The sequence below is a fragment of the Euprymna scolopes genome, chromosome 21 (assembly GCF_053919585.1).
Source record: "Euprymna scolopes isolate OS-2025 chromosome 21, ASM5391958v1, whole genome shotgun sequence".
In the NCBI taxonomy this organism is placed as follows: Eukaryota; Metazoa; Mollusca; class Cephalopoda; order Sepiida; family Sepiolidae; genus Euprymna; species Euprymna scolopes.
In genome coordinates this window covers 3,836,159-3,863,856 of record NC_136502.1, presented here as the reverse complement: position 1 = coordinate 3,863,856, position 27,698 = coordinate 3,836,159, and the positions used below count along the sequence as shown (strand labels likewise).

The 27,698-nt window shown below is 33.0% G+C and overlaps 2 protein-coding genes across 3 annotated transcripts in view; both read left to right on the top strand.

Moving 5' to 3' along the window:
- Positions 1-27,698, top strand: part of LOC145241972 (protocadherin gamma-A11-like) — a 331,543-nt gene that overhangs the window by 168,830 nt on the left and 135,015 nt on the right. The window contains exon 2 of one of the 2 annotated variants that reach the window (XM_080104841.1): positions 11,832-11,929. The exons of the other annotated variant lie outside the window; for it this stretch is intronic. The gene's annotated coding sequence lies outside the window, so the exon portion shown is untranslated. The remainder of the gene's footprint in view (positions 1-11,831; positions 11,930-27,698) is intronic. 2 annotated transcript variants of the gene reach the window in all.
- On the top strand, positions 10,109-10,444 carry LOC145243049 (uncharacterized). Its single transcript, XM_080106156.1, has one exon. It carries the CDS (start codon positions 10,109-10,111, stop codon positions 10,442-10,444), a length of 336 nt encoding a protein of 111 aa, XP_079962282.1.

The following is a 27,698-nucleotide window of genomic DNA, read 5'->3' as shown; positions in this document are numbered from 1 at the left end:
TAACGCAAATTCTCTTGCAAAGATTATCAAAAGAGGTGGAGAGTAATGGAAATCTGGGAAAACTTGTTGTCACTCAGATTCCAGGGAACACCACAAGGTTTTGTCAAAGAGCAATTTTTGATGGCTTGTGTGACTACTCCTAGTGAGTAAATAATACTACTACTACTATTAATAATAATAATAATAATAATAATAATAATAAGAAGAAGAAGAAGAAGAAGAAGAAGAAGAAGAAAGATGACTATAAAATGCATCAACCTTTGTGTTTATTGTAAGAACGCTGAATAAGAATTCGACAATACTTTTCGTTTATGTTTTTCCATCGTTTTCTTTTGGCTTCCGTCTTTGGATCAAGTATTTCAGAGAAAAGTCATCAGCCTTTTGTACAGAAATGCATTCCTTAATATTTATTTTTTTTAATAAATTTTTTGTAATTTCTGTTAGTTGCATATGACCCTCATAATATTTCTCCAGCCTTCGTGAACGCTAACCAATTTAATAATATCTCAAAGCAAATATTACAATGGCTCATATGTGCCCTCATCACGGTTATTTTTAAACTCATCTAGCTATCACTACTGTAAATAATTTTCCATTCTTTGTCGGTTTAGTTAAAACTAAACTGAATTTCAATGAACTGAGATTTTTCCATCTATGATAAACACATTACCATGAAACTGCTTTCCTCCAGGCTACAAAATGATCGTCTTCAAATTCAATATAAACAAATACTTGTCGCTCGTCCTTTTAAGTAATCAAATATTGACCATTTCGCAATCCTCTTATAGTGTTGTTAGATTATCTGAGAGAGATACTTCTTAACCTTAATCCTCGAGTGGTTTTTAGCCTTGGTAAGCAGTGACATAATAGTATTTTAAAAATTAGATCATTTATATGCTCGTTGCATGGTGAGAAATGATTTGAGAATGATATGCTGGATGTGTAATGGAAGTCTTAAAAACAGGCTTAGATCAGATGACTTCAGAGAAAGATTACATCAAGAAGAGAGATGGGTGCAGAATAGAAGACTTTGATGGTATAGTCACGTTGAAAGAATGAATGAAGGTTTTTCACGTTCACCCCTAACAAGGCATATTGTAACTTGGATGTAAGGGGCTACTATTTGGGACCATACTTAGGAAAGATTGACAAGATGCTGGTTTACGTTACATTCAACTTCTGCATATTAGTATAGTCAGGGAAGCAGGTAGCAGGAAGGGAATTCCAAAGTCTTGCTGTTCGAGGGAAGAAACTATTAGAGTAGAAAGCTTTCTGGCATTTAGGGGCCTCAACAGTGAAGAGGTGGGATTTTGTTGCTAAACGGGTTTATCGAGGATATGCGCGTCGAGGAAGCACAAGTGCAACAAGTTCATGAGAGCACATTACATCAAAATATTTGTAAAACAGGCATAGGAATGCAACATTGCGGCGATGGGACAGGGGTTAGAGATGAGTTTACAAAGTGGGACCTATTAGATTGAAAACTCTTTTTTAGGCCCTATCGTTCTTGGATTAGTTGATGTAGAAAAGTTGAGGTAATAGATTCAATTTACTGTAAACATAGTTTAAATAAAACATGGGAGACAGTGATACTGTAACGTTGTCCGGAAATCAACACACGTTGTATCCAGTTTCAGTCGCAAAGGAAGACAAAGACAAAGAATAGGAAATAACTCCAACTCACTTGTTCTTTGTAGCAACAACATTTATTTCCTAATTTTCTCTTTGTCCCTGTGACGTCACTCACGTGATCCTCTTGGCGAGCGTTCTTCACACTTTGCACGTGATCGTGAAAGTTATACTTGTCTCTCCCGTGATCGCTCTCTTTCTCCTTTTTATAGTCTTTTTCTCTCTACTGGTGACGTTATTTCGCATTCATTTACATCCGCGCAACCTCGCTATGTTACATTAAGAATAAACCTAAGCGACAGAGAGATAAATAAAAACCTGGTCATAAATAGGATTGTTTGGGCGTCAATTTATTAAATCTGTCCAACACATGTGAGTAGAAAAAACGGTTGTTAAACCCAATACGTTGATAATGAATTATAAAGACGGTATTCCAAATGGAAAGGTGACGGACCGACGTATTTACTGATTATCAGAGCGACGTACAAGGCCTTTCATAGATGTCCGAGGATGTATTTAAAACCGTTTAGCATAGCTAATACTTTAGAACAGTGTTTCTTAAATTTTCCTCTTGTATGCGATATTTAGCATTAAAAAAAATCTCAGGCTCACAATCTTTAATAAAACGTTGTTTGAGTAACAGGAAAATGTTTTTATTTACAAAAAAATATAGTAAAAATACCAATGACTAAACTATTTCTGCTGTTCAACATCAATATATTTTCCTTGAGGCCCACTCCAAGCCCAATAAAAGCTTAAGGTCCGTTTCAAAATTCCTCCGAACAACTTTTGGGCCTGAAGGCCCGTGTTGAGAAACATTGATGTAGAACAATATTTTGTTTTTGTTTTTTACATGTTAGTCACCACTTATTAAGGTCCGGAAGCCACTCGGGGATAAAGGTTATTGCGTGTACAGTAATCAATGGGATGGTATCGCAGTAGTCGTTAGTATTGTAGATTTTATAAAGTGTCTTACTTAAGGGGGTGGTTTATCAGGAATTTGTTTATGTTGGACTTGAAGACATCCAAGTTGTAGTCAGGTGGATAGCAGGCAAACGGAAGAGAGCTCAACAGGCGTGCGCTTCTAAGAAAGAAGTTTTGTTCATGAAATCTACGTTTTGATTTAGGCACAGATAGAGAGTGGGGAAAATTATTGACAGTGGTTTCAGCTAGACGGGTGTTTATCGTGAAAGATTGGCGTGAAGGGACCAGAGATTGGAGCTCAGGCGAGCACTTGTCATGGAAATTACGATAAAACAAAGACAGGCTCGCAATATATCTTCTGTGGGACAGAGGTTGCAGGAAAGAGAAAAGGGCATCCCTCACTAAGCCACGAAGTCTATTTTGTACTCTGTCAAGGCATGATATGCTGTTTTTAGCAGTTCCTGCCCAGATGTGGCAGCAGTACTCCATCCTTAGACGTACTATATTTGTAATACAGGAAAGAAAAAAAAACGAACGATTGGAAAAGGTTTTACTTCTACGTTCTTTCCTCCAAACTAATTGTGGGCCTGAAGGCCCGCGTTGAGAAACATTGATTTAGAACAATCCTTTGTCAAACTATTCAACTTAAAATGTACATCTGAGATCTTTATCTAATCAATCAAGTTTTCAATAAACGGATTTCGATATTTTCCTATTAATTGTAAAACAGGAAATAAAATAACGAACAATTGGAGAGGGTTTTATTTCCACGTTCTTTCTTTCCATTTGGTGGGGGTGAGGGCGTAAAGATTTAATTTCGTGTACATATGTTTTGGCATCGCCTTTGTTGAATAAGAGACACGGATTAATTAACGCCAAGATTTTTAGAAAACATTCACTTTTTTATTCTTAGAAATTTTTTTTGCGCTTTTGTTTGTAAATGAAAGAAAATCGTATATATTCTTTCTTTGCCTAAGATAAAATCGATACTTCGTTGGATTCTATCGAACTTGGTTCCAATACCAATATTATTAGAGTAAATAATCCAAGAATTATTGATGCTTCTAAAAGACATCTTGCCATGATACATTGAAAAGATGTACATTGAAAATAAAAACTCTTTAAAAGCATTGCCCTATATCATCTTTTCATAAGAGTTAGATGATCAAACGGTATCGGAATCTAGAATCAGAAAAATCGGAATTTTTGTGGGTATCAGAATCGGAAAAATTTGTGCCTATTTTCCGATGCCAAAAACGATTCCTTTAATTATCTTTTTTATTTGATTTTGTTTAAAACAAAATCTCCCACTGCTGGAAGTAAAATAATAAAAAATTATTGATTTTAAACAGCAAAAGTAAAATCTATACATCATCTCATCCACAATAGTGTTTTTAGTTGTGGGGAAATATCTGCACATTTAACATATAACAACTTCATAGTTAACATTTAAGGATTTATAAATAATCGAAATTGGAATCAAAATCTGTAATTGTATCGGAACGTGAAAAATATTGGAATCGTCCCCTCACTGCTATTAAATGTCCAACGCTATTGATGTTTATCCGTTTATGTTTTTAATTCTTACTTATGATTGTCGTCATGTTTTGAAACTTGACGACAATCATAAGTCTATGACGTCAGACCAATGTTATAATTATTTTGTTAAGTTAATATTTTAAGCTTTGTTTATTAAAAAAAAACCCTAATAAGCCATTTGGTAAAAACTTAGATTGCAAATCCTAAGTTTCGATTATTTCCTGGTAATAAATTCCTATTTGCGCCTAAATTCTAGCTAATCGCCCAATTTTTGTGATTTTTCTTTTCTCTTATCAGAGCTTCCAAGATCCAGCAGAGATATCCCGCATTCATGCATCTCTAAAAAAAAGATATGGTATATCTTCTTACGCACCTAGCGTATATATTACTTTTCTCTCACCTCATTAAGCTATATATGATTTGCCTACTGTACTGCCTCTCATAGGCCTCTGGTACCCTTAACGATCTCGTATCCTCTCCACGTCTGTCTCTAATTAATTAAGCCAAGTCTTACCTCCTGCTTGGAATCGTCACGTGCGTCGATCTTTTTTTTTCAAGCACTTAATTACCACATGGACCATCATATTCTCCGAACGGGGCATCTCTCATGCTTCCCCGGCAAATTACTCTTCTTGCGAAAAATATTTATGGACTTTAAAAAAATACAAAAAGCAAATTATTAAAAAAGAAAATCTCACTTTTGGCTCATCACATCTGTAAAAACTTCTCCAAAATACCCGTTTACGTAATTGTTATTTTTGTCCCACGCCTAAAATTCTAATTTCTTTTGCTAGGTCAACCATTTTACCAGTATCATCTTATATTTCCAAAATAATTAATTTCAATTCCAATGTATGTACCTAATAATGACTTGAATTCCTTTCGCCAAAATGCAATAACATTTACATACATTCAAGACATTTTACAATATATAAAACATTTTCAAAAAAAATATTATACATTTAAACTATAATTTTCACAAAACAGTTGCAACTTTTCTCAAGAAAGGAAAAAAAATTCTTTTCTGTAACACAAAGTCCGTTAACAACAAAACAATTTGTCCCTTTTCTTTTCCAAAAACAAAACAATTAAAACACATTAACAGAAAGTGATTTTTGCATTATTTTTTTTGTTTGAGGATATACGTATTTCTGTTCTGATCGTCATTAAAGTACAGCAACCTTGAAAAAAAAATTCGGTCTGACACACATCTCTATCCGATTTCAACACACTGACCTCTTTTGTGTGTGTGTGTTTGCGAACTGCATTTTTCTAAATATATTTAAACAATGAAAATTATTTCTGCGTTGCCTTTGAAAAGGTCACGTCAAACAATTTTTCCTTTATGAATGAATTATGCATGTTTTTTTTTTTAATCGACTCGTATATATCTTTTTCCATTCATTACAATTGTTTCCTTTTGCGGCATATCGGCCTTTTTATTTTTTTCCAATGTGTGTATGTGTGTGCGTTTTTCTTTTTTCTTTTTTTCTCCTTAATTATTTTTTCATTTTGTCTAGTATTTTTTTCGTGGAATTTTTAATGGACCCTAAAACGTTGTGATTATCCGTGATAACTAAAATTTTGTTATTTACAAACCCACCCTTGCATGAGTGGCCTGGGGCACGACGCCAAAATGTGTATGTTATATAGTGGTGTTATTTTTTTAGAAGTGATGTCGTATATATTGTTGTTGTTGTTGTTGTTGTTGTTGTTGTTGTTGTTGTTGTTGTTGTTGTTGTTCGTCTTAGTAAGAGAGTCTTAGAGGTTCATGTTGTGTGCAGATATATCGCGTATATATCAAGAGAGAGACAGTTCTGTATATATAAAGAGACACAGACAGGATGAATTTTAAAGGAGGACAGAGTACATTTTAATACAGTGCCGACGACCGGAACATGTAATACACTTGAGAGGAAGATATTTTATATATATATATCTATATATATATATATATATATATATATATATATATATATATATATATATAGAGAGAGAGAGAGAGAGAGAGAGAGAGAGAGAGAGAGAGGGAGAGATAGTTTGACATTTATACTTTTGACAGTTCTGTGAATGGGAGTGTTTCTATAACATATACTTCTTTACCTATTTTTGAGATGATGATTTTCACAAAGTTCTTATATATAAATTGACAATACCTTTTCTGTTGAATACATAGCACGAAGACGCAGATACAAAAATATGGTGATGTTGTTTATTCCATTACGACCGGTCATTGGCTTTGAATTAAGGAATTGAAGTCTTTACATGATTCTTTCTTCTTCTAACCTCTGCTTCCAAGGTTCCATGCCAGCTTTGTCTCTGACTCCTCCCTTCTCCCCTCACTTACTGATTCTGACTGACTGACTAAAGCTCTCTATATTGAGACCCATGACGTCATTGCATGACCAACACGTGCATATTAGACACATGACATGACATGCCCCCGTGTTTAAGCATGCATTGTTACTCGCATGTTTCAACTCCGATTTCTCTAACCTAATTTACAAATATGTTTAATATTTTCTATTGTTCTGATCTAGATTCCTGATTTTAATTTCGTTTCATTACATTCCTTTCTCTATAAACAGATATCTAACTATTTATGTGAACTAAACAATGGTAATTCTACATTCCATTTTTAATAACATCCTTATTATTTCAATAACATTATTATTCTGTGTTTATTTTAACTTATGATCGGAATTCTCAATTACAAATCTAGCTTTGCAATTTCGAATCCTCGACTATCCTATCTCTTATTTACTCACTTACAAGAACAGGCGGCTGTTCTTTAACACTTCATGGTCATACTCAGTACTGGGTTGAGGTAGACAGGGTTTGGTTAACGTCAAGGATGTGTGTTCCATATAGAAACGTTGTTTTAATTGGAATAAAATAAAATACGCATCAAGTGCGCTTGAAAGCCAAATCACAACGTAATATTAGGAAAATAAGCAAATATTTTACTTGTTTTAAATTTATAGCATAAATATATTTTTTTTTCTTTTTTGCTTGCGGATATTATACTTCGGCTTCCATATAGTGTCATCAGAAGAGAATACGCAACGTTTTGGGGTCAACTTCACGACAGTTGTTTATGCGTATCAGCTCTATAAACTGAACTGCAGTAAAGGAACTGTTCAAATCGATAAAAATATGGACGCTTAATAATGGAGTAGCATTTGTTAACGACTAGCGTTTCATGTGTCATATTTTAATTTTAACTGTTACGCCCTGTATCGAAAATAAATAAAAGAATTACGGAAATAATGAAATAAATTAAATAAACAAATAAAATAAGTGATCCAAATAAATAAAAATAAAATAATAAAATATAAATAACTAAATAAGTAAATAAATAAATACAATAAAATGAAATAAATAGTAAATAAACAGAAATGTGTATGTACATATGTGAATTTACCTAAATATATATATATATAATTATGTATATATATATATATATAATTATGTATATATATACATAATTAGGTATATATATATAATTATGTATATATATATACATAATTAGGTATATAAAATATATATATATATAATTAGGTATATATATATATATATATATATAATTAGGTGTATATATATATATAATTAGGTATATATATAATTAGGTATATATATATAATTAGGTATATATATATAATTAGATATATATATATATGATTAGATATATATATATAATTAGATATATATATATAATTAGATATATATATATATAATTAGATATATATATAATTAGATATATATATATATAGTTAGATATATATTCATATAATTAGATATATATATATATAATTAGATATATATATATAATTAGATATATATATATATCTAATTAGATATATATATATATAATTAGATATATATATAATTATATATATATATAATTAGGTATATATATATAATTAGGTATATATATATATATAATTAGGTATATAAATATATAATTAGGTATATATATACATATATATAATTAGGTATATATATATATATATATATATATATATATATATATATATATATAATTAAGTATATATGTATATACATACATATATATATACCTATACATATAAATATAAAACAATATATCTATCTATATCTATGTACCTATCTATCTAAATCTATCCCTCTCTCTCTCTCTCTATATATATATATATATATATATATATATATATATAATGAAATCAAAGGAGATGCAGTGTTTAAATTGTAAACTTCAATCTTATATAAATGCAATGGTAAACTTCAATCTAATATAAATACCAGTATTTTTATATCGATATTTTAATCACAACTAAATTAAAAGGATCAACACACAAAGTTTATTATAAAAGAAAAGAAATTAAAACTGAAAGTTGAAATTTACAATCAAATGTATTGTTCGACCGAATACTCCAATAAACAATTTACAAAGTTCGTATTCCGCGGAGTTATTGTTGCTATTCTTCTCATCAGTGGAACGAAAGAAATCAGCAAATTTTATTTGTAGCAATACTTGAATTTGCTGGTTTGGGCATTAAATGAAACCGCAATTTATTAGAGTCATAAATTGCAGAGATATACGTGTCCTTTAAAAACAAGAGTGAAAAAATGTAGGTGGAAAAATAATGTTTAAAAAACCGGGCATGAAGTTGCAGCTTGCATGAAGACTCTTTCAAAGGTAATCCGAAAGGCGAAAATAATTCCTTAGAAAGAATCAAATCCAAATTTAAATCCAGTACAGTACAGTACAGTATAGTACAGTCGTTCAAAGATAGGTTGATCTCCAGTTGAGTGGATTCAGGAAATTAGATGGACAACATATCACATCCCATTGTAAGCTTGATTAGAAAATGATGAAAAGAATGGAAAAAATAAGGACTTTGTAAATTACTTTTTGGAATAATCGGTCGAACAATAAATTTAATTTCAACTTACAGTTTTAATTTCTTTTCTCATATATATATATATATATATATATATATATATATATATATATATATGTATATATATATATATATATATATTATATATATAATTAATTTTTTTACTATAATAATTAAATACCTACAGACACTAATGTTTAATCTTTTCGGGAATCTTCAGTGCAGGGTGTCACGATTAATACCAGTCGAACGATTCGAACCCCGCAACACGAGACATCTCTGGCTCGATTAGCGACCGTATCAATTGGTTGTCTAGCCTTAATTTTAAAAATTGTCACTTCCGGTTTGGCGGTGGTCGTAACAGCATAGACGTCAGATTTTTTCCCGTTCTTTTCCTCCTCTGCGATACGGGTTCGAGCCTGCCTTCCTATTACCACTTTTTTGTTGTTGTTGTTGTTGTTGTTAAACATACACATCCAAACACTGAAATGCTAGTCTATATATCTATAAAAGTGAAAGTGTCTGTCAGTGTACATTTCCATACGCAATAACTCTGTCAATCGGGAAATCGATGTGACCGGATTTCGGCCAGAAATTTGGCGATTAAGGGGTCAAAGTTCAACGATTTGACTTTTGAGAACTCTACCAAACTCCTCCGACAATTTTGGGTCTAAACACTTGAAATTTTAGATATAGGTTCCTTGGACATGGATCTTACTTAATAACTTGATTTGAGTTCAAAACAATAAATTTTAAGGGGTCATAATTTTTTTTTTTTTTTTTGCTCAACATACACCTCCAAATACCTGGGCAACGCCGGGCATAAATCTTTATACTTTCAGATTATAACCATGAGTAGTAGTTTAGACAAGCGTACTGCAATTGTTGAGCTGTTTAAAGCAGGAAACTCCAGGAAGTATATCTGTAAGAGCTTGAAAGTGAACAGAATGCTGGTGTGGAGGACTTTAAAACGTTTTGAGGAGAGTGAAGCCATTCAGAATAGGGCAGGGCAAGGTCACCCTCGAACAGCTAGAACCCCTAAACTTGTTAAATCCATCAGAGAAAAGATCAGGAGCAATCCTAAGAGATCCATTCAGAATCTGGCTAAATAGTCGAGAGTCTCGTATGGGACGATGTCAACTGTACTCCGAAAGGACCTGAAGATATTTCCATTCAAGCATGTCAAGAAACAACACCTTTCTGCTCAAGTTGTTGATAAACGACTCCAAAGATATCAGATTCTTCTTTCCCGCATTCAGGATGGCACGCTACCAAATCTCGTTTTAAGTGATAAGAAGAAATTTGATGTTGAACACCTTTTAAACACCAAAAACGATTGGGTTTGGTCGATGGGTGTGGACGAAGGATCCCAAGGGGTGATAAGGAAACAATGTGCCGCCTCAGTGATGGCATGGGCAGCCGTGACAGAGTCCAGTAAAAGTCCCCTTTTTGTGTTGACCAGGGATTGAAATTGAACCAGCAAAACTATCAAGATGACATCCTCGTGGACGCATTGTTGCCCTGGGCACAGAAGCACTTCAAAAAACGTCCCTGGTTTTTTCAGCACGACTCCGCACCATCATATGGGGCCAAAAAGACTCAAAGAGGAATGGCTCCCATCTTCCTGCGATCTGAATCCCCTTGCTTTTGGGATCTGGTCATACCTTGAGAGCAAGGTCTCGGCCACTCACCATCAAAGTTTGGAAGCTCTGAAGGTCAAACTGCAGAAGGAGTGGGCCAAAGTACCCCAGAAAGTAATTCGTGACACATGTAAGGCTTTTCCTAAACGTCTTCAACTAGTTATTGACGCAGATGGTGGACATATCGAATAATATTTTGTGTAATAACTTTCTATTGCTTTTTCTACGATACATTTGCAAAAATTCTAAATTTTGTTTAATTTCCTAAATATAACCACTTTACCCTGTCACGATAAATACTGATGACCCTGTATATATATATATATATATATATATATATATATATATATATATATATATATATATATATATATATATAGTAATTTATAAAATATATATGGCGATTAAGCTACACTGAATATTCGGCGTTTCATCCACTATAGGATTCGTCAGGCTTATGCGAATTCTGTGGTTGTTTCCCGTTTTTATATATGTTGAGAATTTTAGTTAGCCAATCTAGCTTACTAGAAAGCTGATTGGCTAACTAAAATCCTCAACATATATAAAAACGGGAAACAACCACAGAATTCGCGCATAAGCCCGAAGAATCCTAGAGTGGATGAAACGCGGAATATTCAGTGTAGCTTGATCGCCATATACATTTTATGACTTACTAACTAGCTCTACCTACGTATTGAGCACTTTTGAAGTAAATACTTTAAGTTTACGCATAAATCTATACTTTCGTATATATATATATATATATATATATATATATATATATATATATATATATATATATATATATATATATATACGAAAAAACAAATTAGAATCAATTGATGTCTAATTTATTTTCACTAATGATAGATTTTGATAGGTGGAGAAAAATGTGATGGAACCTTTTTCTTTGTTTTATTGTGTTGGCGGATTGAAAAATAAGGACGAATTCAATTAACCGACGTATAATATTTATTACTTATGGCTTTTATAAGATTTGCGTTTTTTAAATCATGTCATAGCCGTACTCCATAATATGAGAGAAACTTATTCTGAGTTTTGTCTTAGTCTTTTCGTCGCTTCTGTGTTTTCTATGATGAAATATTATGTTGTATAAATAACAGTAAACCGTTTTGATGTTAGCATAAAAGTAATAAGATTTGAATTCATTGGTTTTGATATTTGATCATTTTTCTTTTCTTGTTCCTTTTCTCAGATGTCGATTTTTTTCCTGCTTTCTACAAAGAATTTAACCGGAAGATTTACAGCATCAAATCGATCTTATCCATCGTACATTATCCATCGAATGTCATAGTAAGTAAATCGATTTTGCACTTTTTGATAACATGCGATAGATTATCGCACGTTATTATAGTATTATACTAAGAGCGTTAATAAGAGTTTAAAAAAATTATTTGATTATAGTGCCAATCATGTGATCTCCCGTTCAAAACAAAAATCAAATTTATTTTACAACATTTTTTTGAACGACAGAATTGCAATCAGCCAGTTGTGGTCGGGAAGAAATACACAACTTGATAATTAGTGTAAATAAAATACACTGCGTGTCAAATTATTAACGAGATAACATTTTTTACCAGTTCCAGAAACTTACCGGTAGCCTCATTTCAAAAGCTTCGAAAACGTTGGCAATGCTGAGCTGCGCATACTGTGAAATTTTCGACTGTTCCGCGCAATGTAAACAACTTGCCATCGTGATTGCTGAATCCATGGTATTTGAGGTGTGTCAAATTATTAACAAGGCTGTTTTGTCAATAAAATGTGCCGTAAAGGTGGTTTGAGTAGTTTTAAAAAGAATACTATTAAAAACAGCTAGCAAAAGGTAAAACTACTCTCGAAATAGTGAAAACGATAGGAAGGTACTATCAAACTGTAAAGAACTTTGTCAAGGACCCTACAAAGGTACGTAAGAGAGCTGATAAAGGTAAATCTAGAGTTGTTTCACACCGTTCTGTACTCCAAATTAAACGTGAAGTTTTCAAGAACCCTGGGCAGACAAGTCGCGAAGTTTTTGACCAAGCCAGATTGAAGAATGTCTCAAAAAGTACTCGATGTCGCCTTCTGAAAGAAGTGGCAAATTCTGTTTAGCCTGTGACAACGCTGCCATTAAAACAACATCACATACACAACCGATTGAAATGGGCAGAGGACAACATGAAAACGGATTTTTCCAAAGTTTTGTTCATGGATGAAGTGCGTGCACTCTTGATGCCCCTGATGGCTGGGGCAAAGGACAAGTCCTAGATGAACGACATCGTCATCAGCGTTTAAGGCGGCAACAAAGTGATGGTAGGATAATGATTTGGGCAGGGATAATCGAAGGTACTTTAGTTAACAAATGGAGAGTCCCAGAAAGCGTAAAAATGACGTCAAATGCTTACATAGCTTTTCTGAAAGAGCACTTTGAACCATAGTTGAAGAAGCAAAGGTTGACCTTCAGAAGAACCATTATGCAAATGTTCTTTGCTTTTGTTTGCTGCATGCGAGAGAGCATTATCCTGCATTTATGCAAGATCCCGTGCGCAGCAGCAAACACACTGAAATCAAGAGATGTTCCTATCTTCTGCCATAGTTTCGCTAATACTGCTTTAAATACTTTTATTTTCTGACTGGAGTAGCTGAATAGTATTGTAAGCACTTTCTCAAAATTTCATGGATTTTTATTCACTCGTTCATAAAATATTTAAAAAAAATGTAAACTCGTTAATAATTTGATACGCAGTGTAGATTAAGCAGAAAAGCAAATACAACTAATGCTGACTGTCGTGATACGTTAGTTCGACTGCCACAAGTGCGGGATTCGAGCATGTAATAGAAAGTATTAAATAAAAACTAAATAGGGCACAAATCCGAATAAGGGGATGGTGATTAATGCTGACCTATCGAACATGAATTTAACTTTACTCTTTCACTACAGAATCTGTCCATGAATGCACAACTTGAAATCCGAAATGGCACACATATATGTGCTGAGGAATAAATGGCACACATATATGTGTTGGGGAATAAATGGCACATATATGTGTTGGGAATAAATGGCACACATATATGTGTTGGGGAATAAATGGCACATATATGTGTTGGGGAATAAATGGCACACATATATGTGTTGGGGAATAAATGGTACATATATGTGTTGGGGAATAAATGGCACATATCTGTGTTGGGAATAAAAATGTTGTATACAAAAGAATGACATATTTACAGTTAAAGATTTGTATTATTTGAATTCATCGGACTACTGTTCTCCTCTTGTCATTTTCACAACGTTTCGGTCGATGAAACCTCCGACCTTCTTTAGGTATATCTTGTTGAACTCGAGAATGTTTCTGTCAAACTCGGGAATTTGGATCAAGTTTAGATCCACCGAAACGTTGTGAAAATCACATTCCAGAGCGATTAAAGTTCGAAGAATCAAAAAAAAAAATTCAGAAACGTAATGAACGATTTGTTTGTTAGTATAAGAACCCCACTAAGAAATATGGCAGATAAGCACTTTTTCCAGTCGAAAAGATGATGCAGACCCCCTCCGCTCAAAAACTTCCTTTATTCAAACACCTCAAAAGTGGGCCTACATCAGCGAATCTGTCAATTATGATCGGAAAAAGAAATTTTCAAACCAAAAATGGGTTTAAAAACGGGGGAAGAGATGAAAATAAAAGGGACTTTATGACTAGCTTAGTTGAAAAAAGGAGTCTAAACTAGTATATTCTCGCCTAACCGGGTCGATACAGTGTCGATGCCTGTTCCAGCTGACTATAATTCTTTACCTAAACTACGTCTAAATAAATAAACTCTAGATTAATTCCATTTCATCGATACAAACGCCAAAATTTCTACACACGTTTCGTTGAAATTTGCTGAAGAAAGTGTTACCTTCTCTAGCTTATCAATCAATTTTTCAATCGATATTTGAAAATAAGAACAAGTTGGAAACCAGTGAACGTCTCTTCCCAGAAAAATCCCTTCTATCGTGTCGACCAAATCATTCCTCTCGTGATAGCTAGTAAGCAAAGAAAAACATAGCGTTTTTTCTTCTTCGTGGTCAGTGCCCAAGTTTCTGTTCAACATATGAAATGTGTAACCTTTAACTAAACTACACAATAGATGCACTATAGTTAGTTAAAGCTGTTTCCGGAAGACTTTCAAGTCGAAAAACGACGTGTTGAACTTCCAGTAACCAGCCATCCTAGGTTTAACACTATCTAAGCTTACCTGAACCAGGATGAGGCTGTGGTTTGAATAAATTATATTATAAAAGCTTGGACAATCTAAAAGCCCTATGTCAATTTTCTTAAAAAAAAAACCCAACCACTGTAACTCGAAAGTTGCTTCGAATAAGGGCCGCGTCTACCTGTCTAAGTCCATATTACGCGACGGGTTTTTTCATTCCGGAACTTATCGACAAGATCAAACTTTTTGGTAAAATCCCGAAATGGTTTTATATCCCCGCTCTAGTTAGTAACCATGGAAGAGTTTCTCTCCCCCACATCCAGCGATCTAAATCGGGATCTAGGAGTTGTAAGATAGCTGTCATGCGATTACATTAGCAGCAGTAGCCGAAAAAATCACATATGTAAATTAGGAAGTGGGAGCGGCCTTGCGCGACATGAAAAAGAAAAAAGGACACCACGTGGTCGAAAGAAGCAATGTGTGCGCCGAGGAAAATGGAAAAATGTAAAGTGAAGGCGAGAAATGGCTGGCTACTGCAAGTGTGAAGTCGGAGAAGAATGAAAAACGCTGACGAGTGAAATGGACGTGTGGCCCTGTAATGGTGACGAAAGACTTTTAAGCTGGTGTCGAGGCGGCGGAGTTTTGTTTGGAAAGTAATAGTAATAAACGCCTTTTGCTAAAAAAGAAAAAAAAATCGATTTATTTTTATTTTTGAATTTTTTTTTTGTTTGGCTGTTCGTTTTCGATGGTACGAGACGGTATAAGTGTTCGAGAGAAGTTTGGACTGTAACACAGCTCGTGCGTAACTACCACGTTACAGTACCTCAAACCTAATTTGAGGTAGCCTAGGTTGGGTACCTGGAACGTACATAAACGTCTTCAAGACACCGACAGCTGTCCCTAATAAACGATGAGTAATCCTAGTAGTGATGAGCCCGTCTGGGGACAGTCCGCTGATGTCTAAAGGGGAATTGGTTATTGGCCCTATATTCTATACCAACACAATTTTTTAATTCTTATAATTCGACGTCGTTGAAAAAAATCATAGCTTTCTTGTGCATGGTGCGATGGCTCATGTGGTAAGATAGTCGCTTCACATGCAAGTGATTCGGGTTTCAATCCCGAGTTCAGGTATGTTCTGTTAATGAGCCCAAATGATACCAAAACTCGAATCTAGGACTTCTGGTCTGCGGTTTTCGTTGCTTGTGTAAACTGCGGCATTTTTTGATTGTGGAAATATATATATATATATATATATATATATATATATATATATATATATATATATATATATATATATATATATATGTGTGTGTGTGTGTTTGTGTGTGTGTATATATGTGTGTATATATATGTATATGTATACATATATATATATATATATATATATATATAATTGATATGTAGTTTGCTTGAAGCATTGTGTGGGATAGGTATGTAGTAGAGATTTAGAAGGCTATCACTATGCTACTTATAAAATTAATTAAGTATATATTAATTATATAGATTATATATTTTTATGTAAACGTGTACAGAGATTCCAACGAAAGAAAAATGTATATTTAAATACGTGGGGTCAGCAACAATTGTTATGTTTTTTATTTATATACTTGCTTTATTTTTTATTGTTATTTTTATTATTACATTTTTATTTTTTATGCGAATAAATCTACTTTAACCCGTTGACAACCATTAGAGCATTTTTAGCAGTGTCAGAAACCGATCTTAAGAATGCGTGAAAAAAAATTAAATAATTCGACCTCCTATTTTTACAAGTTTATAACTACTTGAAAATGTCATTCAAACCCTAAATTTTTTTCAATTAAAGGAACAAAGACTAAATTTTTAAAAATAACAGGTTTAATAGCAAATTATGCAATATTTGTTTTTTTAAAAATCGTTTTTCTTTAAAAAAGATTTGAACGAAATCAACAAAATTTTACTTACTTCGGTTATAAAAAAATCGATATAAATTCGAAAAAATCACTTAATTATAAGAAATACTATTGAATGTTTAGTTCAATTCTTCATTGTTCAGAATTTATCCATATTTATATTCTCAAATCCAATTTTTAAACAGCTGTTTGAAAAAAGCGCGATGACGCAAGCATTTTTATGTCTTTATCGAAAAACCGGAAGCCGCCGTTTGTCCTTGTTTAAAACTACGGATGGACAGAATGCAGTAAAAACTACACGTTCGCGTTAGCCGTGTAACCTTGTGCCTGAAGAAATATGTGTTCCCATAGTTTAAAAATAGTCAAATTTTACTTAAAAGATTTTGCCTTACAAAAACACTCGAGGAATTTTTTTTCTCAAAGCAATTCATAATTTTTTTACTTATTATATTTTCATTCTTCTTTATCGAGTGAATTTCTTTTTTAATATCTAAAAAAAAGAAAACATTGAATGAAATGGAAAAATTGTCGTCGTCGTCCATTACTTACTGGACAATATAAGCAGAACATATGCTTCCAATTAAAAAAATCAACGTGATTTAAAAAAAACGTTTTACACTTTGGACTTTACAGGTAAATTCCCAAAAACACTTCTTTTTTTGTTGCTTTAATTTACAATATATTATTTATTGATCTTTTATCTTCAATTTGTGATATATAAAACTTTGGTACGTAAATTAATTATTAAAATTTTGATAGACATTTCAAAATGGAGGGAGGCGTGAATTACAAAAAACGTTTGTCTAAAATATTATATTCGTTTTATTGGAAAGAGCATAAAATTTCACATTGACCCTGAAAATATTGTAAAAATTAACCAATAGAAAAATTTTGATAGATTTTTAAAGATTTAAAATTGAAAAAAATTAACTCGTAAATTTCAATTGATTTCATTACGTAAAAACAATGGCTGCATGAAGGCGCGCCGGCACTTTATAAACACTGTTTTTTTTTAAATAAAAAATAATATTTCTAATATTTTCAAAACAACTTTAATAGTTTATTTTTGGAATATAATCAATAGAGAAAATAAACAACCCAATTTTAAAAGAGAAATTACGAGTTTTTTTTTATATTTTGTTCGCAGTTTCGTGTTAGGGGTGTCAAAAATTCCCCCAAAATTCTGATACACCAATGGCATTTTACAACGGCGACTTACCCACCGTCCTCCTCTTTTTTTCATTTATTCTCCATTTTTTTAATACACCTTTCTTAAAAACATTCACACATATTCTTCTACACTACCAACATGAATAAATAACCCCGAAAATATGTTTTTTTACTTGTGTTACAAATAAATGATCAACACGACAATAAAACGTATTGTTTTACTGTGTACGTTTCAGCATCCCAATTGTGTTTTTTTTTCGCGTTTAAATTAAAAGATATATCAAAATTTGAATTTAACTTTAAGTATTATGCCATCTGTTTAGTGCACATTTATCTATAAGTATGGCAAACCACTTATAATTCAATGGCTGTAAGTTTTTTTTTTTTCAAAATTAAACAATTATAAACAGACCGACTCATAGAAATCTATCTATATTCTTTTTTTTCATTTTAATATACTTTCATAGAAATGTTTCTGTTACGTCACAAAAAACTATTTTCTTTACGTCACAAGTGTCATGCCCATACAATAATTCCATAGCTAATATAACATACTGACCCAACGGGTCACTGGTAGTTCAGTATAAAATAATATTAAATAAGAAAAATTAGACATTTTTTTACTTTATGAAATGATCGTTGTTTGTATTAATATACAAGTCGGTTCACGTGAAATCTCTCCCGCTCTCTCTCTCTCTCTTTCTCTCTCTCTCTCTCTCACCCACTCACTCACTCACTCTCTCTCACTCACTCTCTCTCTCTCTCTCTCTCTCTCTCTCTCTCTCTCTCTTTCTCGAATAGCAAATAAGATATTTGATCATATCAATGTCCGTACATCCATCGAGTTTTAATTTCGCAAGCAAAAAAAAAAAAAGGAAAGATGTCATCTCAAAACATTCTTAGTCTGCAAAAGCATTTGAAGAATATTTTGATCATCCTAGGGATGATGATGGTGGATGATGCGTGCTGGGAGTTTGTAATAAAGATAATTTGGTTTACGCAGAACCAACCTAATCCTCTCATCCCAACCAGTCTGTTCTAGCGGCGGGAGAGTGCTGAAAAAGCTGAAAGTCAGGTGAGATGCAAGAACTGCCGGAAGTGACGACATCCTTCCACATACGAAGCCTTGTATTCTCAAGTTGTAACCCATCTAGCATTGGCCAAGTTCAACGTTGATAAACTTTGGTGATCGAACTAGAACCGACGTGTCAATTGATTATGTAAATCACTTATAAATATTATAAACCCAATATTGGAGTTCATATGTGATTTGTATGTGTTTATAGAAAGAAAAGAAAATTCGTAACCGAATAGAAACCGTCTCCATCAGTGATTAATATGTTACTGAATTAATTTTTGTTTTGTTTTCTTGGCCCACTAAAAGCTAGCCAAGAATCACTCATTTAAACAAACGCACAGTTTATTCATATCTGACAACAAAGAGTGGTAAAAGGGATAAAGTCTTTTGGTCGGTCTTTTGAGCAAGACAAAAAAATGGTAAATAAACATAAGAAAATCGATATTGTCATAGGATTTCTTTAACTAATGAAAACAAATTCTCACGGCTGAAAAGAAAATGTGTTGTTATTTCTTGGCATATAAGTGTAAAAGGAAAAAATAAAACTCGATACAAACTGTTATTTTTTTTATTCTTCCAGCTGCAGCCATTAATGGGTGTATAGAGGAATTAAAATGTTTTGTTTTTATTTTATTTGATTTTCGTATCGCCCATCCTCACTCCCGACATTAAAAAATTCTTTATCAAATACAAGATAAATAAACGAACAAAAAAACAATGACAAAACCAGATGCTGACAAAAAACGAAAGTTGAAAACTTTGTTGATAAAATGAAAGGAGACAGACTTTTTTTCTGAGATTTTTATCAACATCAACGTCTTGGAAATAAATAAATTTAAATAAAATAAATAATATTAATAATAAGAAGAAGAATGATAATAATAATGATAATAATAGTGATAATAATAATAATAATGATAATAATAATAATAATAATGATGATAATAATAATAATGATAATGATAATGATGATAATGATAATGATAATAATAATGATAATGATATGATAATAATAATGATAATGATAGTGATAATGATAATGATAATAATAATGATAATGATAATGATAATAATGATAATAATAATGATAATGATAATAATAATAATAATGATAATAATAATGATAATGATAATAATAATAATGATAATAATAATAATAATAATGATAATGATAATAATAATGATAATAATAATGATAATGATAATAATAATAATAATAATAATGATAATAATAATAATGATAATGATAATGATAATGATAATAATAATAATAATGGAAGTGGTGATAAAAAAGAAGAGACAAAACAAATCACCAATAATCTATAAATGCCGTGACCAGATTTCTTGCACAAAGAAAAAGAAAGACAAGCTAAAAAAAAAAAGAACAAAATATACATCAAAAATTGATAGTAAAGCACAATCATAGACGGAAACCCACAGTCACTTTAAATACGGTTCAAATGATCTGGCGTCCAGGTTTCGAATCTTAGGTTTGATACGCTTACTATGTCCAACCAGGCTGATGAGTCGTGAAACAACGAAACAGCTGTTTTCTTTGTGGACGATATTTGTTCTGAACATTATTGTTTAATTAGTAATTTTATTTTTATTTCACTTGGGGGTCACGGATCCCACTGTGGTTTATGGGTGTTAGGTAGATGGTTAGACAACACGGTGATGATCAGTAATGGTGGAACTCGGGTAGGGATTAGTTATTTAAGAGGAGAGCTCAACAGAAATTTATTCATATTAGACTTGAATACGACCATGTTATAATCAACTGGGAAGCAGCTCCACGATATTGTGTTTTTGGGTGGAAACTCTGCTCATGGAATTTTCGTTGAATGTTGGGCACAAATAAAGAATTTTGGAACTTGTTGTAAAACAACAAGTAAAGCGGCAGAGAGATGGGACCAGAAGGAAAGATTGGACTTTTTTTTTAATAGGCAGCACCAGGATAAGGGTTAAATAGTGTACAGTAGTCAATTGGACAATATAGTAATTGTCAGTAATGGAAATTCAGACTGAGGAGAGAAGAGAGTGGACCGTGAATTTAATTTCGGCGGTGTCGTAACTTTCGCTTCTTTTGTTATGTCCTTTAGTCCTCATATTCCACAGATGATGTTTCTGACAAAGGGGGGAAATTTTCTGTTTCTAGGTTAGAATCTATCCATCTAACACTTTTCATTAGCTTTTGATCTTGAAGTAGTATTTTAGTTTTAATCAAATGGCTTCATGTCTTGTCTGGAGCGAGTTCCATAGATAAAACTGCCAGAAGCACATCGCTTTTTCAAAACCGATTTCAATGATTATTCTATCAAGACTGACTGTTCTCACCTTCTCGCATGTGTTGTCCGACACCAGTTAAGTTTAATTTTGGTTTAAATAAAAAAGATAATCAAAAGAATCGTTTTTGGCATCGGAAAATATACGCAAATTTTTCCGATTCCGGTACCGATTCCGATACTCTAAAATGTTCCGATATTTCCGATTCTGATTCCGTTTAATCGTTCCAACACTAATAATTATATATATTAAACCTCAGATCTGTTTTGTGTGTTTAGTTTTAAGATCCATTTTATTTCTTTTTGTTTGCATACATGCATAGACGGTAATTTGGTGTCTATTAAAATACATTTACGGTTATGAAGTGTGTTGTCTATTTGATTAAGATGGTTTGCTATTTGAGAATATGATGTGTTTTCTCAATAGCAAGTTTGTGATTATTAAATCGCAATCTTAAATGTGATTTTGTTTCACCTATGTAATCAATATGTATACATTTTCTGCAAAAAATATATCACATTGAAGCTATCATAGGTAAGGTATGGCGGTTCTATTAGGATGCGTGCATTTGGGACTGTGAAGAGGGAATTTGTGATTAAATGTTGACAAACTAGACATCTCAATTCATAGCACTAATACAAAACACCACAACACCCAGCAACATCCCACAACATAACTATACTTGTAATATAATTATCGACTACCGGAAGTGCGCAATTCTTTTACGAAGAGCTATGTTTTGCGCTAAGTGGAGATCATTAATTTTCTTACTTGAAAAATTGGCATTTGCCAATAGCAGTCAGTTTAATTTTGTTTTACGGGCCTTCTTTAAGAGTATAAGACCGAGGACGAAGATATGGCCAACGTTAGTGATTATGAAGGCATCGTCTGCGATTTGAAGGAACGGTGTATTTTTTAAACAACTACATTTTTTTTTGTTTGTTTTATTTTCTGATTTTTTTTTTTTTTTGTACCTGCTTATTATGTTTCAACACTTTCTAGTTTATTGATCGAAATTTGTACATGTTTTAATTTCTTTCTCTTGCGTCTTGATTTAAACGCCCAGTTTTCTTCTTCCATGGGAACTAATTGCACAAAATTGGGGTATTAAAATGATGGCGTTTAATTTAGAAATAATAAAAAAACGCTACTTCGTCCATATTAGATACAAAGCAAAACCGTGTTCGTTTGTTTGTTTTTTTTTGTTTGTTTGTTTGTTTTTTCTTTTCGTTAATGAACGTTTTTGTTTATGTGTTTGTTTGTTTGTTTGTTTGTTTGTTTAGGTATTAATTCTTGTTGGAACAAACGTCTGCTCTTTTTTTTATTGAATGTTATCACGATTGATTTGTTAATAATTAAAATTATTATTCTTTCTTGTGAAAATGGCCGATTAACTTTTGAACCTGAACACATTTTATTTTTGAATCGCAATTTGTTTTTAATTTATTTATTTATAGAACATTAACCGATAATTATTCAGTAAAGTTCGATATTTTTTTCTCATAACTTTTTATCGATTTCTTTTTCTCGTGTCATATTTTTTAATCGTTTGGTTGTGTTCTCTACTTTTTCTTCTCGTTTTTTGCGTTCTTTTTCTTTCCCGCTCTTCTTTTGTTTCTTTCGTTTTCTAATTTTGTCTCATGTATCTTTTTTCTTCCTTCTCTTATTCAATTGTATCCCTCCCCTCAACACTTTTTTTGCGTTTCTTCTACATACTCCCCTTTTTTCTCTCGTTCTAACATTTTCTTTCTCTGGTGATTTTCTAGCTTCTCGTTCTACCTTTCCTTTTTTTTTTTTTTTTTTCGCCTTCTTAACTGTTTCTTCTTCTTCTTCTTCTTCTTCTTCTTCTTCTTATTATTATTATTATTATTATTAACTTTCCTCCATTTTTTCTTTCTCTTCACTTTTATCTCTTTTCTTTCACTGTTTTGTTTTTCTTTTTTGTGTTCTAATTCTCTTGTATTTCGTTTTCTCAAGTTTTTTCTTCTGCCTTCTCAAATCTTTTTCTTCTCAAATCTTTTTCCTCTCAAATCTTTTTCTTCTCAAATCTTTTTCTTCTCAAATCTTTTTCTTCTCAAATCTTTTTCTTCTCAAATCTTTTTCTTCTCAAATCTTTTTCGTCTCAAATCTTTTTCTTCTCAAATCTTTTTCTTCTCAAATCTTTTTCTTCTCAAATCCTTTATTTTTCTGTCTTTAAGTTCTTCTATTTGTTTCTGCCATTCTTTTTTCTTTCTTTTACTTTATTCCAAACGTGCGCGTTCGTTGTAAAACAGTTTAACATAAAATTATACAAGGGTAGAACGATAAAATTGTCGTTCTTGAATTTTTTTTAAAACAAATGAATTCACGTAAATTTATTATGTAATAGACCTGGCATCTATTCGATGTAGTCATCTACAGCCTCAGTCTCCCCTTCGATACGGGTCCGAAACTGGGAGCATTCCTTTTCCACGAGCGCCGGCGGGAGCTTGGCGAATACTCGGCGGATAGCGGCGATCAGGCTGTTTTTTGTAATATTCTCGACTTATGACCAAACGAAGTAGGGCAGCGAGTTCAGATCGGGGAAGGATGGGGCGGGTGAGAGAAGGGCACAAAATCATAGCCTTTCTTCTGAAGCGAAGCCTGCGTCTCTTTAGGCGTGAGCTGGCGCTAAGTTCTGTTGCCCCACCTAGGGTCTGCCTGTGGTCTGAACCAGGGGATCACCACACTCTTCAGCACACTCAGGTACACTTTGGTGTTGACTTTAAAGCCAACTTCGAAGATGTGAGGTGACATGATGTGGCCCTCACTTGAAGCCACACCAAAGACCATAACCGTTGCCGGAAACTTTGTTTTCATCACCTTGGCACGCCCTCGAGCGCTAAACCGTCCGACTTTTCATTTTGAGGGTGCTGGTAATGGTCCTATAACTTGGATCGGTGCAGAGGATGAGTTGTACAGCGGAGCATTTCCGATCTCGCTTGTTGAACATTGTGACTCTTTTAGACATGATAGAAGGCTCCTATCGCTCTAAATGGTCTGCAAAAAAAATAAAACCGGTTTTCATCAAACGGAAATGGAATCATGCCGTCATTTTTGGGGTGAGAATTTTATCGTTCCACCCTGTACGTTTGTTTCTATGACTTGTTCTGATTTTGTTACTTATTAGATGATGTGTAGTGTAAAAACGTGTACTGCACTTTGATCCTAGCTAAAAAGGCCAACTGTAGTCGATATACAAAAGTTATTTACCTTGTGGATTTGAAAGATATACGTCTAAGTAGTAGACAGTTTTTCTAGCAGGGAAAATTTCGAAAGCACCTAAAGATAGATAGTTTGGCAAGTTTATTATTCTTTAGGTGTGTGCTAAATTAGGTTGAGATAATATGTGCAAAGACGAAACGTGTAAATTTTTTTACTTGGAGGCAGGCACCGCTTATCAAGGCCTGGAAGCCACTCTAGGATAAGGGTTAATGAGTGTTAGGCAGACGGTGAGACAACAGTGTGATGATCAGTAATGGTGGAACTTGGGTAGGGTTTAATTATATAAGAGAACTGTTTAACAAGAATTTATTTACTTTAGACTTGAAAATGACATTAAAAGATCATGGTATAATCTGTTGGGAAACAGTCCCATGGTATTGTTTTACAGACGGACAGTTCTAGGACAGAAACTTTGCTCATGGAATATTCGTTTTGTTTTAGACACAGATAGAGAGGGAGGGAAATTGTTGATAGTGAGTGTAGCTAGACGAGTTTTTGTTGCGAATGTTTTACAAAGCGTTTTTGATTGAAGCTCAACCGAGCACCTACCACAAAAGAATTGGTAGAGCAGAGATAGTCTCGTAATGTCTCTTCTTTAGGAAAGTTGAAATAGAAAGGCGAAAAAGTTTTCAACCACTAGATTTCGAAGATGGTTTTGTACCTTGTTAAGGCAGGAATTGTTACTTTTGACCTTCTGTTCCAAGATGTAGTAACAGTACTTCACCATAGGCAAAGGATTCCGTCAGGAGTGGGATACTTTTTTGGAGCAATGGAATGATCCAACTAATTTTTATGCAGTTATCATTGGATGTTAACAAGAAACCTAGTTATTTATTCTAGTTAGATTTTTTATTACATTTTCACCGCAAACAAGGCACGTTGCCACTTTGATGTAGGGGGCTACTAACAGGGACCTAAGTTGCAGGGATACTATATAGGGAGTTTAGTAGCAAGATGTTTGTTCACATTACACTTGAGCTTCTGGATGCCAGTACAGTTGGGGAACAGGAAACCGGAAGAGATTTCCAAAGTCCTGCAGTTCTGGGGAAGAAGCTATTAGAGCAAAATGCTTTCTTACATCTATGGATCTCAACTGTGTAGGGGTGGGACTACGCTCCTTGTCAGGTTTGTCGGGAGTATTTTCGTCGAGGGGGCACAAGTGCTTGTAGTTCGTCAGAGGATCCACCATTAAAATACTTGTAAAACAGGCAGAGGGATGCAACATTTCGTCGGTGAGACAGGGGCTGAAGTTTAGATGACAGTGCGGGACCTATTAGGTTACCGACTCTCTTTTGGACCCTGTCCATGAGCGAGAGACTAGTAACAGATGCACCAGCCCAAATGTGACAGCAGTACTCCATACATGGGCGAATGGTGACTTTGTAGAGGTACAGGATACTTTCAGACGTAAGTAACTTTCTAGCACGATAGAGAGAGCCCACTTTCTTTGCAGCAGTCTTAGCAATAATCTCGATGTATCTATTCCAACTCATGTTTTCTGTGAACGTTAAGCCAAGGAGCTTGAAGGAAGTGCTTTCAGGTAAAGTATCTCTAGTCATAGCTATTGGTGGCTGGTAAGGTTTCATGTAATCATCAAAAGAAACGAGCCTTGTCTTGGCAGCGTTGAACGTTACCATCCATTTTGACCCCATTCCGCCACAGACTGAAGGTCTTTCTCTAGTGTTTTTGCCATTACCTTAGATATTTGCTCATTAGTTTTCCCCACGTGCCTGCTATAGAGCGTATTGTCGTCGGCAAACCCATTTCAGAGACAACCATATCAGGTAAGTCATTTATGAATATGTGATAAATTTGTTGATCCATTTCTGAATGGATGAATTCAAAGTGAGCAGCCTTGCTTTAGAATATGGACCCTACACGCTGTTAAAAATCATATTGACACCTGCGATGGATCAAATCGTGAAAAACGGCAATATGCAACGGTAACTGATTGCTTTGGCCAAGATGTGTGTGTTCCTCGGGACGAAATTAGACACGATTTCATAATGCGAAATCATAATCGTCTGTTTGCGTTAAACTTCTTTTTTTTCTTTTTTTTTTTTTTTTTTTTTTTTGCAAACATCGGCATTGTGTCTGAGAATGGCGTCATCAAGCGACCGCTCAGCTCGATAAGTTAATCGCGACCATCGAAATCCTGACATCTGTTCTGGATAAAATAATCGATCATTCAAAGCACGAGTTCAATTATGATCGCAGAAATTGATTTCGGTAGCGTTTTGAATTAAGGAATGAGTGCCAACACCTTGCAGAAGGCCTTCTTCCAAATAGGGTAAAAGAGAAGATAGGAAATCGGAAGAGGGTGGGGTCGTAGGTGTCGAGATGTTATCGATTATCGATTATCATTATTATTATTATTTTCTTTTTCTTCTTTTTTTCTTCTTCTTCTTCTTCTTCTTCTTCTTCAATACGCTTCGACTGTTATCATCCTGATATCCCTTAAAAGTAAAGTGGAATATTCCAAACGGCTAATAAACAAAATAAAACATAAAAAAAACAAAATGGTGTCGCTGGAAAAAAAACTAGCCACATTCTGATTGGATCAAAGAAATCTTTCTTACCAATGAAAACTTAACAAAAAACATGGCGCTTTAAGCTGTCTATTCAAATGTATTAATCTCATGGGTTAAATGTTTATGTACGTATTAACGTTTGTTCATAAAAACAGTTTTTAAACAGTATTTTTAAAAACAGTTTTTAAACAGTATTTTTAAAAACAGTTTTTAAACAGTATTTTTAAAAACAGTTTTTAAACAGTATTTTTAAAAACAGTTTTTAAACAGTATTTTTAAAAACAGTTTTTAAACAGTATTTTTAAAAACAGTTTTTAAACAGTATTTTTAAAAACAGTTTTTAAACAGTATTTTTAAAAACAGTTTTTAAACAGTATTTTTAAAAACAGTTTTTAAACAGTATTTTTAAAAACAGTTTTTAAACAGTATTTTTAAAAACAGTTTTTAAACAGTATTTTTAAAAACAGTTTTTAAACAGTATTTTTAAAAACAGTTTTTAAACAGTATTTTTAAAAACAGTTTTTAAACAGTATTTTTAAAAACAGTTTTTAAACAGTATTTTTAAAAACAGTTTTTAAACAGTATTTTTAAAAACAGTTTTTAAACAGTATTTTTAAAAACAGTTTTTAAACAGTATTTTTAAAAACAGTTTTTAAACAGTATTTTTAAAAACAGTTTTTAAACAG

Bases quoted from the DNA above. Each gene is read 5' to 3' on its own strand.
- LOC145243049 (XM_080106156.1), top strand. From the start codon at position 10,109: ATGTCAACTGTACTCCGAAAGGACCTGAAGATATTTCCATTCAAGCAT.